At 45.8% G+C, this 21,234-nt stretch overlaps 1 protein-coding gene and 1 long non-coding RNA gene across 5 annotated transcripts in view; one reads left to right on the plus strand and one right to left on the minus strand.

Annotated features, from left to right (window-relative positions):
* Positions 1–5,451, minus strand: part of Hnf1b (HNF1 homeobox B) — a 52,483-nt gene extending 47,032 nt beyond the window's left edge. For 2 of the 4 annotated variants that reach the window (XM_047546977.1, XM_047546976.1), the window contains exons 1-2: positions 4,736–5,450; positions 56–255 (exon numbers count right to left, since the gene is read on the minus strand). In XM_047546977.1, the coding sequence (XP_047402933.1) occupies positions 56–255; positions 4,736–5,079 (544 nt within the window). In that variant the 5' untranslated portion in view covers positions 5,080–5,450. Of the gene's footprint in view, positions 1–55; positions 256–4,735 lie in introns of all 4 variants that reach the window. The other 2 variants (XM_047546978.1, XM_047546975.1) reach the window with 2 other exon arrangements.
* Positions 5,372–10,045, plus strand: LOC124980917 (uncharacterized). The gene is made up of 3 exons (XR_007107891.1): positions 5,372–5,609; positions 6,202–9,419; positions 9,847–10,045. It is a non-coding gene; the product is annotated as an uncharacterized LOC124980917 (long non-coding RNA).
* Positions 10,046–21,234: the final 11,189 nt, after the last annotated feature.

The following is a 21,234-nucleotide window of genomic DNA, read 5'->3' on the forward strand; positions in this document are numbered from 1 at the left end:
GAGTGAGAACAAAGATCTCTCCAGGTGGAGGTGGAAGCAGGCATAGAACACTTACGTCGGAGGATCTCCCGTTGCTTTCTGACGTACCAGGTGTACAGGGCAGCACGCTTCTGGGTCTTCATAGGGGTGCCCTTGTTGAGATGCTGGGAGAGGTGTGATTGGTTCAGACCCGTGACATCAACCACTTCCCTCTGGGGGATGTTGTGTTGCTGCATGTAGCCTTTGATCATTTTGGCAGCCCTCCAAGGGTCCTCACTAGACAGAGAAGCAGATGGTTAGGGTGCTGGTGGGAGATGTCTGGGGAGAAATTTTCTCTTGCTAGGGTTCTACCTACACTCTATAGAAAACCAGTCTTCATGTATTTCTCCACCTGTTCAAGCTACAACCTTGAGAGAGCTGTGAGGCTAAAGTAAACCTAAATAGAAGAAAAATTGAAGGTCCCTGGTATGATACATCCCTTGCCTTCTGATGTCAGCAAAGAGATCACTGCTTATCTTCAGGAATGAGCAAGGACCACGAGCACGCTCATTAAGCAGAAAGCAAGCTCTTGTTTTATTTTGCTTTCTCTCATTTTCCTACAATTCGAGAGACTTAAAAATCGAGAGAACTACTGGGAAACTCGAGGCCAGGCAGACTGGTCCTATAATGATAGGGGATAATCTCAGTTTCTGAATTCACTTAATTTCTGTTTAAACCTCCCCTGAATTACCTTCCTTCTGGAAGGAAATAGGGGTGGATTGTATGTGTCCGATTCCTGAGAGGCAAGGAGGACTTCTTAGCCAAATACCAAATAACTTTCAGAGTTTTGGAAACGTTTTCACAAAATATCATGATTAACGAACCACACCACTTGCAAGACAAGTAAAGTTTTTAAAAAATTGTCCTCAGCCCCGCCTCCCAAATAAAACTTAATGGGGATGAATGATTTCAATTTTGGAGTAAAACATTAATGATTCCAAGCGTTTTGCTTTCCTGTATTCTTACATTTCTCTTCTGAGAGGGTAAGGGAATCTGGAAGGTGATGTTTCTCACAAATTTCAAGCATGAGCTAGGAATGTAGTCACACTCTTCATTTCTCTTACACATAGGTGTGCAAAAAAACTTGTATTAGTGCCTTTGGGGTTTATTTATTTAAAATGTTTTCAACTTTTCTAATATCTCTTCTTGCTTATTGAATAGGAGACTTAAAAAGAGAAGATAATGCAGAGTACAGAACAAAATTATTCAAGAAGCAAGTGATTCACATAGGCAATTTATTAATGCAACTACACAGGTGACTTAAAAATTCCTTTACCATATGTTGATATATATACATATTCTTTTGATAGGACATAAAAATAAGGGTAGAAATTAGTTTCAGATGAATCTATAAAAATCAGAGTTAAAGCAGAGGGCAAAATAGAAGCACTATTGTAGTGTATAATCAATTTATTTCTAAATGGTGCCTCTGTCAAATAAATTAATTTTATTTGATGAATTAAAATATCTCCAGTGATCAAATGTATTTTATAAGTGTTTGCATAGTTGTGATTATTTTAGCAAGTCCTTGATATTAAATAGATGAGAACCTAGGCTTTGAAAAAGACGTTTTTCAGAAATGCAAACTTTTCAGATATATTAGTTAATAACAAATTTCACAAGTGTCTATAAAGGTACTTCCAAGGAACACAACATAATGAAGAAACAAGAACAAAAACAGAGAAAATGAGTTCCAGTTCCAAACGTGGAGAATTCACTTTGGCTAAGAGAAAAACAAGGTAATAAGCATTTTGGACATCCATGTAAACATCAGAGATCATTTAAAAGCTTATTTCTGGTGAATATTTCCACAGATATTTTTAAAGTGGAAAACACTTTCAACAGATAGGAATAATAGCTTCAAAACCTAGGAAAAAAGTATTTGGATTTTAAAAGTTAATACTGTATTGCTTTAACAGATCCTCTGGCTATTTTTCTTTTGTTTAAATTTCTTTACCTGTGCTCATTTTGCGTGCCCATAGCAATCTATCGAAATAGTGTATCTAAGTGCGAATGGTTCTGTGAAAAGAGGGTATTTGCTCCCCAATCGAGATGATTAAATAAATAATAATATTTCAAAACTCACAATAAACCTTATAAATTGAGGCCCAACATTTAAGTCCAAATTAAAACACTGGAGTTGGGGGTAAGATGGCGTAGTTATTATACCTTTATACCTCTCTGAGATGAGAATTCACGTGCATTCACTGGGAAGAGCTCAGAGGGCTGGTTACGCTTTTTTTTTTTTTTTTTTTTTTTTTTTTAATTTGAAAATAGAGTTCAGGTGTTCCGGACCCGGCTAAATGCACTGTTCCTAGGAGCGCGCGCGGCCATTGTGTTCCAAGCGCAGGTGTCAAACGCCAGACTCGGCGCCCGCTTTGTCCGCCCGACACACTTCTCAAACAATGACTTTGCTGCCCAGGAGCAGAAAAGACCTGGGCCTCAATACTGCTCGCCGAGCGTTCGTTAAGAAGCCTGGACTCTGGCTTCCTAAGACAGCCCGCTCCTCTGGGGACCGGGGACCGGGAAGCGCGCAGTCCCCAACCTTTCCTTTTTGGCCTATCTGCTTTGTGGAGCGTCCAAGCTCCACAAGCATCCAACCGCTCCACAAAGTCCTTTTCCTTTTCTTTTCTTTCCGCCTTAGCTAACAGGGTGGGAGGAAAAATGCGTTTGCCTGGCGCTCTGGAGCCTACTGTGCAATCACCTGGGAACCGCTAGCAATTTCTTGAAAAATTGCTTTAATAAAGTCCGACACTCCCGGGGGCGGTGGAGAGAAGGCAGCACTCTCCTGGGAAAGGGAGGAAAGCCTCGGGGTCTGTCCTGCGTCCCTACCTCAGCGAGGGTCTCGGCCTCCCCAGCCCTCCTCCCCGTCCCACTTTGGGGTGGAAAGCCGACTGAGTCTTGAGACTCCGGACCGGGCCTGGCTCTCGGTCGCCTGGGCCTGCTGGTGTCCGCGGCCCTGGAGCTCCGCAGGCCGCCCAAGCCCTGCTGCTGGGGCGCTGGGGCGGCGCCGAGGCCTGGGGGCGCGCCCCGCAGCGCGGTGCGTGTGTCCTGGGGAGCAACCCCGCGACGGCGTTTTTATTTCCTTCCCTTTCTAAGCCGCGTTTACAACTTCACCAATGAATAACCCGCCTCTCGTTTCAACCTAATCACGGCTCTTTGTGTATCTTTCTGTTGATGATTTATAGAAATAAATTAATAACACCCCAACTCCACGTGCTACAGTTTATGTTACATCTCTGCAGCGTCCAGCCCCAAACCGGACCGCGTGCGGAGGGGCGCCCCAGTACTCCTCGGGTTTCCCGTTTCCTCCCAGAGCCACGCTAGGCAGCGGCCGCCTGCGGCCAGGCAGAAAGGGCCTAGGCCGGGATGGCCGGCGGCGGCAGCCTGGTTGATACGCCAGGCCGCCAACAACCTCCCGGTCGCTCTGGCGCTCCAGACTTTCTGAGGGTCTTCTACTACGACCCCTCTCAGCCTTCGCGACTCACACATTCCTGCTCCCTAACCTCGGTGGGGGAGAAATCACACCACGCGAGGAAACGGTGAGGGAAGAACCTCCAGTCTATAAATCATAGGAAAACATTTTCTTGGAGTGGGGATCTTGGAGTGGGGATCTGGAAGTCCCTCTGATAACCTTGGCTGGAGGGCAAGTCGCCGGATCCCCAGAGCACAAATTCAAATACAAGTTCATATCGCGCTCCAAAAGACTGGCCTTGTGGGCTTGCGACCCAGGCCACCTGAGTTCGGGACACGATTTCGGTTACGGGCTCCTGAAACCTGGAAACCGCGGTGGCGCTTAAGTGTCGGAGGCCAAGCTAGGGGTTCCTTCCTAAAGCTGAGTGACCGGCGAGCGACGTGCAATCTAAGGGAACTGCTTGGCTCCTTGGATAATTAGTAACTAGCTGTCAAAGCGTAGGTCGCTTGGGGAAGACCAGCAAACGACCCCGGCCTCCGGAGAGACCGCCAACCTGCCTGAATTCTCCGCGGGGCAGAATTGGCGGCGAGATGTATGCAAGCCCTGCTTCCTCAGATTGAGACCAAGTCTTTGCGAATGGGGTCTTATCCTAATTTACCCCACCCACCTCAGCTTGCTTAGATTCATGGTTTCTTTTGCCCCGCGCGGGTCCACCTCTCCCTACAGGCGAAAGTTCCCCTTTACAAATCTAAACAAGCGTAGGGATTCGAGAAAATCCCGAGCCGTGCATAGTTGCTGCGGAGGGTGCTGCCCACCAGAGAACTCGCCTCCCAGATCCTAGCTCCAATGCTGCCTGTCCTTTGGTAAAGAACTGCAGATCACTCTTCCAGAGGTCGGCCTGTGGCTTCCCGGACAGCGCCGGGGGAAATGCGTGGCCTGCGGCTTGTGGGGTCGCAAGCCTCTGCTCCCGAGAAAATCACTGCATCCACCTGCACCTTCAGTTTCAGGGTCAAAGCTCCAGGCAAAGGGTTTCGCACATCGGGTTCTTTTGGACCGAGTACCAGTCCCACTGGGAAGGCCCATGGGTCTCCTACTCTGGCCTGGGTCAAGGCAGATGAAGTCTTTGGTCCTAGGGTCGCCTGGGTAAGGGACTGGGAAGGGTCCAGGTGTTGGGAGAGAAGTGGAGCGCCCCCCGGGGGATTTCTCTGGAGGGAAACAGAGGGAGAGAATGGTCGGCCCAGGGTCTTTCAAGCACAGGGCACCGGGTACAGGTCTGTAGTCTGCACCTAGCTTGCTGCCTACCTGAGCATTCGGTCCACCTCGGCCCGCTGCTCCGCTGCCTCCTCGGTGTTGAGAGCCTGCAGCTCCTTGAGGATGGGAGGGGTGTCATAGTCGTCGCCGTCTTCGGAGCCCTCGTCCCCGGACAAGCGGCCCTTGGCGTGACCATTGGTGAGGGTATGGAAGACCGGCTTGGTGTCCGGATCTGCCCCGCTTCCAGGGGAAAGGGGCAGCGTCTCCAGTTTCACCCCGAAGTTCGGGGATGGCAGCAACTCCTCCAAGGCCTGGATCAGTACCTCCTTGGTGACCCCGGAGCTCAGCAGGGCGTTCAGGAGTTCTTGCTGCAGCGATGTGAGCTTCGACACCATTTTCCAAGGACGGAAAAGAAGGGGGTTAGGGGTGGGTGGGTGCAAGTGAGGAGGGTGGAGGGGAATTTCACAAGCAAGCCCCAAGTTCTGGAACCCCTCCACCCTTCAGCCTCCAGACACCTGTTACTCCCCGGGGTCCCGGAGTCTCCTCCGAGAGGAGTCAGAAAACTTCTAACTTGCCATGATCGCCACCATTAGGCCATATAAGATATGCAAATTAGTGGGAAGGGCCCAGCTTTCGGCAAGATGCAAATGGTGGTGGGGAGGGGGGGAAACCGAGAGAGAGGGAGAGACTAAGGGGCAGTCGTGGGGAGCCAGAGACCCGGACCAGGAGCTCGGTTTGCCAGAGCCCATTGTACTCACGCCGGGGGTCTGAAGACCTTCTTTTACTGGTTCTGTTTATCAGTCAAACTTTAGTTGACCTTTGGACTTGTTAAGCAAGTGGCTTGCAACCTAGGCGTGGGGGCTTTTCCACTGGCGGCGGGCTCAGCTTCAGCCCAGAAAGAAGAAACTGACTTTCGGGGGTTCAGGTGAGAGCTGGATAAAGTTGGGAACTCTTGGAAGAAGGGGATGGAGAGGATGCGAAGAGTACTGCAGCCTCTACCGCGACCGCAGGTGTTAGACCGGGAGAGCCGGCCAGCGCAGGAGAAACTGACCCTTGGGCATGGGCGCAGAGACCCGGGGGAAGTGGAGTGGCGTTAGGCCGTTTATTTCTATCTCGGTTGCTGCTCTCCAGGCCCCAGGCCCTCACCGGCCAGGTTTGACGGTTTGGATTGTAGGACTGCGGGCCAGGATAACGTAGGGAAGGGGTGAAGGAAGCCGGGAGGACGCTTGGAAATAAGCTCCGACATATTTACGGCCAGAGGGAGTAGCCCAGGTGGAGCTTCCCCAGCTGCCTGCCGCACCAGCGCCCAGCCTGGTCTAGCCGCGGGGGAGCTGGACGCCCGGGTGGTACTCTCTTGTTTAAACGCGAGATATCAAAGCGCTCCGCTTTGGAGGCAAAACTAGGGTTGTGGGGACTTCTTTCTAGTAGTGAAAGCAAAGCTTGGCCTGCGGCTGGATAGACAGTTGGAGTCGAATTTTCCCCCCGGATCCACTCATTTCTGGTTTGTTCTGTTCCAGGACAACCTCGGTGCCCGGGACCAGAGACGCTCTCTGTAAATGCAAGGTCACCGTGGCAGCGCGCCCGCGGAGTAGAGAAGGCACCCACAAGCCACTGAAAGAAGTTTTTTTTCCACCCAGGCCTGGCCCGGAAGGAAGCCACTGGCCTTTCAGTATTACAGGAGTTTCTGCCGCACCTCCCTGGGAGGCTGAGGGGAAAAAGAGGGCCAAAGTAAGGGCTCCCAAACCTACAGACTGGGACCTGATTTGCAAAAAAAAAAAAAAAAAAAAAAAAAAACAGAGGAAGGGGTTTCTTAGAATCCCACCCACCGGTTGCTCCTGGGGCAGGACACCTGTTCCCCTTTTTGAGCTTCAGTTTCCTCCTCTGTGAAAAGGATACCTATAGCTAAGGTGCAGGGGATCTGCACTCGCTAAATGAGACCACCTGTGTAAACCGTTGGTCTAACAATAGTGCTCACACTTTCCTGACTGGAAGGGCAGGAGGCCTGTTCCCAGTATTAAAATCTAACCCTTTTGGATGCTTAGAGTTCTCAGAATCAGGGAGATGCAGTGCTGGATTTGGAGCGGCAAAGAAATTAGGGACAAAAATTCAGAATCTGCAGGAAAGTTGCAAAGGAACTTCTAAATACATTCTCTTACCTCTCCCTCCTTTGAAGGCAAATTAGGAGGAAGTTAGGGTTGGGTTAGGGATAGAGAAGAATTTCAGGATGAGGAGGAAGGGTCCATCAGCTTTCATCTGGTAAGTACAGGATCAGATCTTCTCCATGTAGAAAGGCTGGTGATGTGACTGACCAAGGACAAGCTACTAAGGAGAGAGGATGACACTTTCAAATGCAGGCTGGGCTACAGGTGCCTGGGTTTCTGTTCCTGAAGCCAGAATGAAGAGGAAAAGTTGTATACATGGAGCCTTGGGGAAGGTTTACCCCCATCACTGACCTTTCCCTGAGAAAGGGGTAATAAATTTATAGACATCATGGCCTTTCATTTCACCTCCTTGTCTTCTAGTTTGTTGTGACATATGGCATATCCTTGAAATTTTTTCCACCCAGTAAAACTTTCTCTGCCTCCCCAGCTCCCTTTAAGTAGGATAATGATGTGTTCAGAGTAAATGTCCCTGGACAATAATCGTTTTTCTGTTCCTTACTATCATGACAGAAGCATCAAGTTTTTGTATTAACCTGGGAAACCCCATTGAAAAGCCAGTCATCGCTTCCCTTTGACAGCACAGCTTTGTATTTCCAACTGCCGTGTGTCCCATTAGACTGCCGGCCAGGCCTCCTTCTCTCTCAAAATTCAGGTGTCTGCAAACCCATTCTTCCCCCAGCCCCATTCACCTTATCTGAATGCAGGAAGTTGCACACAAAATACAGGAAAAACTTCCTCTCAGTGTTGGGGTCTGTCTTGCAGGTCATCTGGCCATTCATACCCAGCAACTTCCTGCGATCCTCCTGCCCATATCCACCTTATATATGCCACTTGGTGCAGTGTAGGTGCTTACCAAGTCATCTTGACTACAGATCTGTGACGATTCCATGCCTATCCCTTCCTACAGAGATTTAAAAAGAAAAGTATAAGTAGGACAGCAAATAGTTCTTCAGGATTCAGGTTGTAGATGCTCATTAAATGAGCTATCTCCTGAACCCCTTCAGGAAACTTCCCCCCTATAGAGGAAGACATGGTGTGATTAAAACAATCTTTGCTTATGTTTCACATGGTATAAAGTAGTGATGAACTCAGATAGTGACCCCCAGTTTAAATATGGGAAAATAAGACATGGGAGAATGTAAGGAGGTTGCTTGTAGTCACTGAAATAAATTAGTGGAAGGGCTGAGACTGGGACTCAGGACTTCAGTGCAGGACTTTAGGGTGAAAGAGGAGAGTGTCTGACTTTCATGGTTTGGGAGAAGGAAAGTTGGAAGGGAGATTCTATGGGAGTGAGGTGGAAGATACACAGCAAAGAACAGAAGGTGGGCTTTGGAGTCCAAGAGATCTACAAAAAGGATAAGAACTCTGTATTGTGTTTTTGTGAAGATGAAATGACTTAAGAACTGCAGGCTCCCAGACTGTGGCAGGTTTTCACATATTCAGAAAAAGGACACACCGTGAAAACATGCTCAGTGAGGCAATTGACCTCTTTGGGCTCTTATATTCCCAGAATGGTTTTGTTTTTGTTTTTGGTACCAGGGATTGAACCCAGAGGTGCTTAACCACTGAGCCACATCCCCAGCCCTTTTTATTTTTTATTTTGAGACAGAGTCTTGCTAGGTTGCTTAGAGTCTTGCTAAATCACTGAGACTGACTTTGAATTTGGGATCCTCCTGCCTTAGCCTCCCGAGTTGCTGGGATTACAAATGTGTGCCACCATGCCTGGCCTCCCAGATTGCTTTTAAGAGTTACTGAATTCGAAGAGACCACATTATTTTACCAAATAATAAATTTGTAATTCAAATCCCAAGGTTTTCTATGGGAGATGAAGTTCCTGGTGTAAAAATTATTGTAAATCTAGTGAGCGGGTCACTCTATGAAGTTTTTCAGAGCACCATGCTGGTAATTTCATAGAATACTGAATGCTGCTCCTGTGAACACACCTCTTTTTCTTTCCTGCTTGTGTACATGGTCCCCCTGCTTTTCCTTGGTTACCCCTCTTCCACTACAGAAAGGTGAAAGGTCTTTCTGATCTCTGCTCTTCTACTCATTGATTTGGCAGAATGTCTAGAAGGCATCAAAATGAAATATCTCCAGAGAAGAACATAAATATCGCTCTCTCCTGGTCTGAAGGAGGTTGGAGGCCTTAGTGTTAGAAAGCAGTGCCATATCCCAGAGAACATTTTGGACTTAAGGGTCAGGAGTCTGATGTCCTAGTTCTGTGTATAACACTCCTTTCTGGATGAGTCTTCACCTCTCTCAAAGACTTTAGTGAACATCTCTGGGCCTCTGATTTTGCTTTCAAAAATTGACCAGTTAGGTCAGATGACTGTTTAAATTCCCCAACTTTTTTATGATTCAAAATTCCTAAAAGGTCTTAAGTTCCTGGGGTAACCCCTTTCAGGCCTTTGGGAAGATAGATGGTCCAAGAACACTGGCCAAACCTCTGTGTGGTAGTAGACATGAAATTTTTGACTGATCCATGAAAAAGTACACCACAGACTATAATCTTCGTGGGAGGCAGAACCTTCACCTGCCTTACTCCTCACTGCCTGGAGAGGTGCAGATACATGGTAAGATACTCAATAACGTAGTTGACTAAATAAATAGGTGATCATCTTTGAATGATCCTGTTAAGAATGACTTTTGTTTCCTTATTTATCCTTGTCAGATTTCCCTGATTGTCAGCAAGGAAATTATAGTCTAAAAACAACTTTCCCAGACACAAAGGTGTATATGCTATGTGATTCCATTTATATAAATTTAAAATGTAGGAAAACTAACCCATAGAGGTAAAAGTTTCTGGGTTGGTACAAAGGTTCTGTGTTTTGATCAGAAGGGTGGCTACATCATTAGGCTACACCTGCAGGATTTGTGAATATTGTCATTATGAATGTTTGCAATATGTAAGTCATAACTCAGTAAAAAAATAAAAATAATTTCAAAGTAAAAAATGTAAACAGTAGAAGTCACCTCCTTATCCCCTTCATGTGTTCACAGGTAATGTGTGGCCCTCCAGGATCTTTTCTGTTCACCAAGTATAGTTCATCACCCTTAAAATCTATAGACTAATATATTCTAAGAATGGGCAAACTTCTTCCATAAAGGAATAGATAGTAAGTATTTTAGGCTTTGTGAGCCATGCAAGCTTTGTCATGACTACGCAACTCTGCTGCTACAGACAATACAAATAAGAATATGTGTGACTGTGTTCCAATAAAACTTTATTTGAAAAAACATTTGGCTGGATGGATTTGATCCAAGAGCCACAGTTCATCAACTCATGCAGGTCAAAATCTGTTGAACTGAAAGCAACCTTGGAAGTCTCTCTCTTGATTTCTTTGTTATGAAGAAGCAGATTCCTCATTTGGGAGGAGAAATTATTTTCTCAAGAATTATGACATGGAGCTGGGCACTGTGGTGCATGCCTGTAAGCCCAGTGATTCCAGAGGCTGAGGCAGGAGGATCGAGACTTCAAACCCAGCTTCAGCAACTTAACATGGCCCTAAGCAACTCAGTGAGACCCTGTCTCTAATAAAATATAAAAAAGGGTTGAGGATGTGGCTCAGCAGTTCGGTGTCCCTGGGTTCAATCCCTGGTACAAAAAGAAAAGAAATATGACATGGAGCACCAAGGAAATCCTGGCTTTGCAGTCAGGTAGACCAGCTGCTCTGGGAATGATGAGCATGACTTTGGGCAAGTTACTTCATTTCTTTCAGTCTTTATATTATGACTATATGCAAATGTTGACAACAGGGATCGTTTTTAATGATCCTATTAATTTATGCCTCATGTGGTGGTTGGAAGAATGAAATGAAGTAACATAGAGAAACACCTTGTATGGGGCTGGTACCGCAGAGCACAAATCAAGTGCTGGCTCAGTTCCAGTGCCTAGCTCAGGATCTCCCTCCCCTCTATCTTTCTTCCCTCCCTTCCTTCTAAATGCACAACTGGTGGGGCAAATTCAAGGATTAACACTACCATGTGTTCAGTATGGGTAAAGCCTTTGGGGAATGCTGTGAGGAAATAGCAAATGAATATAGGAAGACTCCAAAGCGCACCTATCCCAGTCACTGGCTTTCTTTCTAGAAATCCCTTCTAGCTCTGAGCTTTTATTTCCCAAACATGCTGCTAATAGGTCATCTTTGCCAGGGAATCTCCTAAGGGTAGAGGTGATTTCTCTTCCTTTGATTCAACAATGCACATATTTCTGTCGGGCCATTTTTAGAAATAGGTGTTCCCAGTAGCTTGTAAAAGATTAAATTAAAAACCAGTGAGCTAGTATGATATTAAACTAATGAATACTACACTTAATGTCAAGAGGTTTCACTCCAGAACAATAACCTACTCCTCTTTCGCATTCTGTAACACCCATGAAAAGCAAGATTGGCAGTGGACTCAGTACACAGTAGGTGCTCTGTGAATAAATGTGGGTCCAGCACATAGTAGGGATTTTATGAATGTTTATTGAATAGATGATATGGGCTAGGCTGTAGTGGTTAGGAAAAAAAGCCATAATCTTTATTAAAGATTCTAGTTCTGTATATAACATTCCAGGAACAGATTCCACTTCCTGAAATCTGTTTTGTTTTTGTTTGTTTTTTAGCCAGGGATTAAACCCAGGGGCCCTTTTTTATATTTTATTTTGAGTCAGGGTCCCGCTGAGTTGCTTAGGGCCTCACTAAGTTGCTGAGGCTGGCTTTGCTCCTGCCTCAGCCTCCTGAGCCACTGGGATTACACCTGGTTTGGAATCTGTTTTCACATGCATATTCAGATAAGTGCAACTGATGTGCCTTCTTGCCCCTTTTCCTCCTCATAAACCTATGGGGTAGGGAGTGTCATCCCTACTTCAATGGTGAGGAAATAGAAGTTCCAGAAGAGTAAGGACTGGTACGAAAATGCAGATGGTTGAGATTGGAGTCTTGGACTTGGAGAGACGGCTCCCAATCTCTTATTAAGTGCCTCACATCTTTGTTTTTGTACCTTCCAAATCTTCTACTCAGACAAAGAGAGGGGACACCAAGAAGCACACTGTGTGGTCAGCACAGAAGGGAATCTGTGATACAGAGAAAGATACCTCAAAATCTTTTCTGACAAAGGATGTACCCAACATGTGAAGAATCATGATATTTGTACAGTGGTCTGTGATGCACAAAGAGCTTTTTCCTTTCATTTGATCCTCCAAAGAGTCCTGTGGAGAAGGTAAGGCAGGTATTACCCTCCACAGTTAACAGATGAGGAAACTGATTCAGAGAGGAAGAATGGCCCCTGATAGTTCCAGGATTGCCACCTCCTGACCTTCTGCATCTGAAACCCAATGTTTTGGCCATGATGTTATTTGTGTATTGGTAAGATTTGCAGAAAGCATCCCAGGTACAAGGCCTAAGAGAAGGACACAATAAGACACCCCAATTTCTACTCCCAGATCATGCTTAGGTGATAGAAAAGCTCTTTTCTCCTCCTCCTCCCTGTTGCCCACTCCTCTTTATAAAAAGATGCCAGGGAAGAGCCCACTCTAGAGTCAGGAACCTTCGCCCACTTGATGTTACCCTATGTCTGCCCTACTGATGTCTCCTCTCCTCCCATCCAAGGGTGTGGAGTAACAGAGCAGCAGATTCTGTCCTGGCTCTGCCTGGTGTGCCTGGTCAGGAGTGCTGTCCAGGCCTTGGGCACAAGAGTGACCCCTCAGCCTCACACTAAGAGATGATCAAGGTATCCTTTTATGCCATGGTGATCAGACACAGATTCTGCTCCCCAGCCTGGGGTTGAAGAGCAGGCATGCTAAGGCAACACAGCAAACATTTATTGAGCATGTTCTGTGTACTGGGCCCTGCAGCAGGTGTGTAGTGCTGCTGGGATGAACGAGAGTCAATTCCTGCTCTAAAGGAGTTGGTTAGATGATGGGAGATGCTGACATACGTTCACTTACCTCTCTTGCTAGACAGAACTGAGTAGGCTTCCTAATAAGTGGCGTGCTGGTTGCTTTACATAGCATCTCATTCACTCTTTGTAACTGTCCATGAGACAGGATTATTCTTCCCACTTTCTAGTTTTCATAGCAATGCTCAGAGAGCTTGTTGCTGCTCATACTGAGTTGTGATTCAAAGGCAAACATTTTCTATACCAGTCAAGAGATAGGTGACTGACTTGGAGTCAGTCTGATCTGCATCTGAAATGTCTCTGCTGCTTCCTAAATATGCCCCCGGGCAAGTTGCCACTCCGAACCATGGTCTCTTCATCTGTAAAAAGGAAGACTGTGGAGAAATCCGCAGAACAGACAATATAGGCAAGCCACCTGGAACAATGAATAAATAGGAGCAAATCTTAATAGCAATAGAGGGATCAGCCAAGTTCTTTGCGAATTCAGGGTCCTTGGAGGGTAAGTAGGATTTTATGTTGAGGAAATATCAGAGAGTGTTTCAGTTCCAAAGAATTGCTGAGCGAAATCTTGAAGGCGTGATCTGAGGTGATGTGGGCGGAGGGCAAGCTGGGCTGTGTGACCACAGAGGGATCTTGCTAATGATGACTTTGAAAGCAGAGACAGGGCTGATGATGAGAGCGGCTGAATGCCAGACTTGGGGCTCTGAACTTCTCTCCTTAGGTCAGGAGCAATCTCTGAAAGTTTTCAAGAAGGTGTGTGCCATTAGTTAATTTAATTTTTCGAAAGGATGCTTATAGCACCAATAACTATAGTGGTGACTATTTGTTGGGTGCTTATATCACTGCTAAGATTTGCAGCAGTTTATTTGATCCTTACCATTACCTGAAGTTACTCTTGTTACCTCCACTTTACAAAATTGAGCTAAAAAATGATTAAATGATTAAATGCTGTCTGACTGTTCCTTTTTGGGGAGTCAAGATGCCTGGATTCAGACTTTGGATTCATGACTCACTAACTGTATGGGAAATTGATTAAAACTTTCTGTGCCTCAGTGTTCTCATCTTTAAAATGGGATTAGAGAGAACAGCTAATAGGAAAGATGTAAAGAACGAATGAAAAACAACTAGAAGATAGGCTGACAATAAGCCCCTCATAATTCCTAGCTATGAGGATGGCAATTGCCCCAGGTGGCGCGGTTAGAGAGGAAATGACCCAGTGGGTTCTTTGGTGGAGAACCCACAGATGGAGACTCTGCCCTTCTGCAGGCAGGATGTCGGGGAAGACCTGTTCCTAGGGCAGGAGCAGTTTAAAAAGAAAAGTTTGAGCACCTCATTTCCTTGATTTGCATTAATGATGACATGTGCCCCTATAGTAATATTTTGTGCACTTCCACTTGGAGACCCCTATTCTTGTGTCAGGAGGTACTACATTTTATTTATTTTTAGATAAACAGAAAGCTGGTTAGAAATGAGCAGACAGCTATCTCTTGGAAATTATTTAAGGTTTAGGAAAAAAATAAGGGGAAATTTTGATTAGAGGTGTCAGATGAGGTCAAGGGGTAAAGAAAGACAAGAAGAGGAAGATAAAGAGAGAGATAGAGAAACAAACTTTTGTTAAGGAAGAAGTATAAAAGGGAGGGAGAGAAGGAAGGAAAAAGAAATAAGTGAAAGGAAAGAAGGAAGACAGGAGAGAGAGAGAGAGAGAGAGAGAGAGAAAGAGAGAGAGAGAAGAAGGTAGATAGAGGCAGAAGGTAAGGGGGAAGTGTCTCCAGATGCCACTGGATCGGTGGTGCCTCTGCCTCTAGTCGCCCTTTGCTCAGACCGCTCTGAGCTGGAGGAATGTTCTGTCACAGTCTATAGGCTGGACCTTGGCCTCTTTCCACACATCAGAACCACGGGCTAATGAAGTGGATATTGCTTTCTGGTCCATGTCTCTTACCCTATAGCTGGTTCCCCTCCAAGGCCTCCCTTGGTCGTGGTGTCAGGAGTGATATAGAGCTTGACCTTTTCCCATCGCTGTCCTGCACACCTCATTAACTTCTTGCAGCTGGAGGTGGCCATGATGGAGCAGAAGAACTGCCAAGTTCTTCAGAGAGCCGAGTAGAGCGCGGTTTCCCAGAAGCTCCTGACCTGGTGATCTCTGCAGGGCATGGGAGGTAACCTGGTTTACAGAGCATTTGGAGGAAGTGGGAAAAAAAAAATCATGTTCCAAGCTCTCAAAGAACCCTGAGCACTATTTTTTTTTTAGACCCTTGCTTTAAAAAGACTGAGACCTGAGGCAAGGCACTTCCACGTAGAACAACTCAAAGAATGCAAAATAAAATGACACAAAATCACCACACAAAATAACACAAAAGGAAAACACAAGTGATACTTACTGAATGCAAAATTTTTATTTAGTATTTGATGGAGACCTGGACCAAGAGACATGTGATATTTGTTGTTATTGGATGAATGAATGGTGACTTTTCCCAATGATCTTATGAAAAGTGGGCAGTGACTTCATGGAACTAAGGAGACTGAAGCCCAAGAAGTGAAGAGCCCAAGGTCATGCATCAAGGGAGTGGTATCAAGTCCTGTCCTCCTGGGTCACCGGGGCACTGCTTCCATGAGAACTTTTGTTTCCCGTGGAAAGATCTGTCACTTGCCTGGGTGCTCTGGTGAAGTCACTCCTTTAGAGCAACAGCTGCGGTGACCAGCAAGCCAGTTATGTTCATCATTGTTTCCTTGTCTCATTATTGAATATTTTTCTAATCTATTAAGCATTCACTTTAAAAAAAAAGACTTTTGACTAATAAACATAGAAGATATGTTAACACATCCATGTTTTTTGCAAACTTAGCCACAATAGCCAAAATGTGGAAGCCACCCAGATGTTCAGTTTCTGATGAAAGGATGAACAAGACGTGGCCTATGCATGCAATAGAATAGTACTCAGCTTTAAAAGGCAATGAAATTCTGACACATGCTACAACATAGATAAACCGTAACATTATGCTAAGGACAATAACACACAAAGGGACAAACATAAAATTCTGCTCAGATTGGGGTAAGACAAGGCAATGGTCCTAGAGTTTCTAATCTCTAGTTCCTGGCTATGGTTTTTTGGTACAATCTTGAATGACTATTGCCAAGATTTCATATGCCTTTCTTCCTTTCCTCAAAGAAATCTTCAGCGCTTCTGCCAGATGAGTGAGTAGATCGTACTTTCCTTTTTTCTCTGCCGAGGATGGGAAGCTTATATAAACCATCTCATAATTCCACAGTAGAAAAACCTTTTTCCTTTTAATCCAATTCCAAAGTCCTTTTGGTGCCCCTTACTACAATTACAACGTTGTACATGCAACCTGGGCCAGAGCAAGAGGCACACAATTTTTTGAAGTTTAAAAGTTATTTTTTTTAAGACAATACTTGCTACCAGGGAAAATTTCTTCTGTATCTTGGAAAAGTTGTTCACACACACACACACACACACACACACACACACACACCTTCCCCAGTTTTCAATGAATAGTATAAATAATGAGTGTGACTTTAACCACAAAAGTGAGGTTTTCCTTCTAAAAACTGTCTCTAGGAAGCCAGTTTTGGTTGTTTTTTCTCTCGATCCCTGCTGACTGACCAAGGCCTTCAAGCTGTTTACAAGGGAGAGCTTTAGATATGGTTATTTGTATGGTATTGTATCAAGGCCTTCAAATATTTGCCAGGAGGTTTGGTGGAAAATGTCTAGACCAGGGTAAACACCGCAGGCCCCAGAGGAATCCCAGCAGCTCAAGTGACCATTCCAGAACCCTGCTCTATCCTCTGGTCATCACAAGGAAACCCTCTGGACCTTTGTCAGACTGGATGAGCCCATTGAAGGGTCCAAGTCCATAAAAGATCTTGATCTCTAAGATCAGTTCATTCATTCTGTGTTTAGGAGAAATAGACAGGAAAGCCATTGACCCAAGAGTCTAGGGCTTTAATACCAACCCTAGTACTGCTGGGTCACTGGCGAGTAAATGGCCTTCTCTGGGCTCTGGTTTTCTTAGTTTTAATTGAAGGTGGTTGAGTAAAATGATCTCTAAGATCCCTTTCTTGAATGCAGTTTGTCTATCCCTTAAGCGACTCTCGGGTGTAGTGGTGGCATCAAGTCTGCAGCAGAAGACACCAAAGAAGAGTAAGATGAAGTCCCTCATTGGGAGAAGCTTGAGTGCATGTTTAAACCTCACATGGTTTTCAGCTCCTAGAAGTTTCCTGGGCACTCATAACCTCTTGGAGTATGTAGGATGACTGCAGGCAAATGTATAATAAATCCTTTATTGATATTATAGCACGTGATGAAATAACATCACCTGTGTTTCCAAACTTGGAGGCCACCCTCAGTTTTTGTACAGGTGAACACACACATCATATAAAAATACCATAACAAACCAGTTACTTTATGTGCGTTAGGAACCAGAGAACCATAACTAATTGAACTCCTGCTACTTACCAAGGTCTTCGCCAGATGATCTAAAAACCTTACCTGAGAAGCCCTCGTGACAATCTTGTGAGGTAGACAGCGGTGCCTCCATTTGACACATGAGGAAAGCAGATTCGCAGAGGCTGAGAAACCTGCTCAATGTCATGAAGCTCCTAAGAGTTTCCCAACACAGCTTTATTTGGGGGGAGAGGGCGGGCTTTGTTTTGTTCCAGAATCTGGATACCCTGCCTCTGGGTGTGATGGTCTGCATTTTACAAAGCATGTAAATCCACCCAGAGTTTGAAGTTGAGTGCGGAGATGCACAGAGAGCTTAAGTGGCTGAAGAGGGAGGCATTGGACTTGAAGCCAGGTGTCCTGACTCAGAACACCAGGTCTTTTCCTGACTTTGCCACCATGCTTGTGCCACGTGCTCTGGCTGACCAGGTTTTGTTTGTTTGTTTGTTTGTTTGGGTTGCTGGGGATCCAACTCAGGGACGCTGGCATACTAAGCAGGCTCTATGCCACATCCTCAGCCCTGCTGCTGTGGTTTTGTAAGATGTTTGGACCCCACCTCCCCCCAGGGGCCTACACGCCAACAGGCCTCCTGGTCCACTGTTTATACACAGCCTTCCATTTCCTTCCTCACATACCTACTTCTCCTGCCATCTCTCCCATAAGTGGCAATTTCATCTTTCTAGCTGTTCATGCCTCCAAACAAGGACTCATGCTTTCCTCTTACACTATTTAATCCTTCATCAAATTCTGTTGGTGCCTCCTTCAATATAAATCCAGAACCTGGTGGCTTCTTGGCACCTTCAGGTCCATCATCTTTCCTATCTTCACATCTGGTCCCTCTGTTTCTTCCCTTGTCCCCTGCAGTCTATTCTCCCCTCAGGAGCCAGAGGGATCCTGTTAATTCAAAGGTCAGATCATTCTCTTCTCTGCTGATAAATACTCCAACGGCTTCCCACCTCAATCAGAGCAAAAGTCCTTTGTGATACATTGACTTCAGCCACAGGGTCTTTTTGATACTCTTAGACCACTTCAGACCCATTTCTGCCTCAGGGTCTTTGCACTTGCTGTTTCCCTGCCCTGGGACTCTCTGCATGTCCTACTTCTCACCTCCCTCAAGTCTTACCAATTTGTCAACTTCTCAGTGAGGATTTTCCTGCTTACCCTTATTAAAATTGCAGCTTATCTCCTACTTGATGTTCCTTAGTCCCTGGCATTTTTCTTTTCTTTTTTTTTTTTTTGTCTTCCGAGTTTTTAGTGCCACTTGACAAACTGTAGTGAACCAATTAATTTTGTTTGTTATTTATCTCCCCAACTAGAATGTAAGCCCCACAAAGGCAGGAGTTATTTTTTGGGGGGAGAAGACTCCAGTTCATTCTAAAATGAATGCTGTAACTCTAAACCCTGGTGCTTAGTAGCTCTCCACAAATTTGTTTTGTTTTGTTTTGTTTTTTGGTACCGAGGATTGAACCCAGGGGTGCTTAACCACTGAACCACATCCCCAGCCCTTTTTTCAAAAAAAATATTTTATTTAGAGACTGGGTCTACTAAGTTGCTTAGTGCCTCACTAAGTTGCTGCGGCTGGCTTTGAACTTACAATCCTCCTGCTTCAGCCTCCGGAGCTGCTGGAATTACAGGCAGGTGCCATCAGTCCTGGCCACAAATGTGGTTTTGAATGAATGATGAATGAAACCACCTAGTTCTCTGACAGCTGTCTGTTTCAGACCTGCAGTGCCTCCTCTCTTTCTGCTCTGTAGATCATTTTTATCTCAGTCACATGATCACTCTTCCTACACATGGTACCACCCCTCATTGATCACTGCCTCTTCAGTTGAGCCCAGTTCCCACCTAAGAAGTTCCCCCCACAGCCAAAGGCTTGTGTGATGAGCTGCGGTTGAGCTCATCCTGTATGCTGTGAATTAACAGGGACTTTTGCGCAGGCACCCCAGACACCCCCTTAAGCCCCTGCCCTCACAGACCACACACTCTCAGTCTTAGAAGTTCATCAGCAGTGGAAGGTCAGTCATTCAGCTTATTGAATATTAGTTGTCCAAATGCATCTGGTTGTATAGGAAATGTTCCACCAGCAATGAAATGAAGGTGAATCAGAACGAAGCAGAAAGCCCGTGCTGAGGTTCCTTACTTTTCTCTAAAGGGGCCGATCCCCTGGGTTTCTGGGTTGAAGAGCACACAGAAGCACAATTTGCCATTTGCGAAGGAGTCATTTATCAAAGTTGCTGCATAAGTTATTTAATAACTGAGTGGTCCTTCACAATTTCTTTAGGGGAAATGTTGTCGATCAAAAATGAGGTGTGATATTCTATTTTGCAGTGGAGGAAACAGCCCCATGGAGAGGGTTGGAGATTTTCCAAAGACAGCGGCACCCCAATCGATTCTACCCCTTGTATGGAGGAAGTCATTTTCACCTTTGTCTACCTGAAATGTCTCAGATAGTCTCTGGCGGGGTGTGTCATCATGGAAGTTCCCACCACTGAGAGCAAGAAAGAGAAGCGAAACTCACCCACACGGCTCCAACCCCAAACAGTGTTGAGTCAGGGTGAGAGCAGAGCACGCAGCACTGGGGGAGAACTTCAGAGTGACATTGGTGCCCTAGCTGGAACTGTCCTTAGAGGTCATCCATACTTGGGGAAGTTGAGGGGTAGAGAGGACACCTGACTCTAGGGCCCCAGACACATGGGGAATTAGGGACTGGGAGGGAGCCAGAACTCTCCCATCTGGAGTCTCCACATGGTGATATGTCCAGGGTCCTTAAAAGACCCCAGCAAAACTGAGTGAGCCACTGCCCACCTGTAATCCCACCTACTTGGAGGCCCAGGCAAGAGGATTGCAAGTCCAAGTCCAGCTTGGGCAATTAGAGACCCTGTCACAGAATGAAATGAAAAGGGCCTGGGATGTGGCTCAGGGGTAGAGTGAGTGCCCCTGGGTTCAATCCCCTGGACTGAAAGAAAAACAATGACAACCAAAAACCCTCAGTGACCTGCTGGTATCACGCCCTCATGTTCCAGATGAGAAAACAGAGACTCATAAGGCAGAAAGAGCAGTGAGGCCAAGGAAGACTTAGGAGGCCAAAGAATATACTTAAAAATGGACCTTTACCCTTCAACTTCTCTTGAGTTTACTTAAGCAGGGTTTTTAGTTCTTTTTCTTGGAGTAACTTATACATTGATTTCTTCTAGTCCCCCAGGAAGTGGCCTTGTGAACTTGAAAAAAAAAAAAGAGCCTAAATTCACTGAAACAAGCTAGTTTCTTGTATTGTCCCTTCTGTTCCATGCCAGTGTTTCTGTGCAGAACGAGGGTCAGTTTGGTCAGAGTGGGGTGTGGAGGTGCCATGGACTCCCCCAGAGCCATAGTTTAGCACTGAGAAAAGAGGACCTCTGACCAGGACAGCCCCCCCAGAGGAGAATCGCCCAGTGACCTTGATACACAGCGATCCTGTGTGTGGACCACCCCTTAGCTGCCATACTGGAAACCTTGTAGGCTCTCAACTTCACAACAGACCAGTCTGAGTGCATCAACCACCCCACTCCTTACCCAGTTATATACTTGAAATTGTGCAAAAGCCAAGACCCATGCCTGTGATTTGTAGTCTTTCCCTAGAGGACCTCGAAACCTCACTGGGAAGCCAGATCTATTAACCAAGGCAAAATTTAAGACCCTTCCCTGTGAGACTATGTGACATTGATAGGATTGCAGGGAGTGGACTTAGAAACAGCCTCTCTTCACCATCATGCCAATGTAATAACCACAATATAACAACAACAACAACAACAACAACAACAGCAACAACAACTGCCTTTCTTTGAGCAGTTTCTGTGGTTACTCCAGGGAACATGCTAAGCAAGTCACAAATATTGTCTCCTCTAATCTTCAAAATGACCCTGCTGGGTTGGCACCAATATTATCTCCTTGCCCAAGGTCATATAGCTTTCGGCAAAGAGCCAGAGTTTGAATACAGGCTCTTATTTCTCCCAAGTTGTGTGCTTAGCATTGCCACCCACAGCCGGTGGTCGGCCTCTGCCCCACCGGCTCCT

Source organism: Sciurus carolinensis, chromosome 3, assembly GCF_902686445.1.
Source record: "Sciurus carolinensis chromosome 3, mSciCar1.2, whole genome shotgun sequence".
Classification (NCBI taxonomy): Eukaryota; Metazoa; Chordata; class Mammalia; order Rodentia; family Sciuridae; genus Sciurus; species Sciurus carolinensis.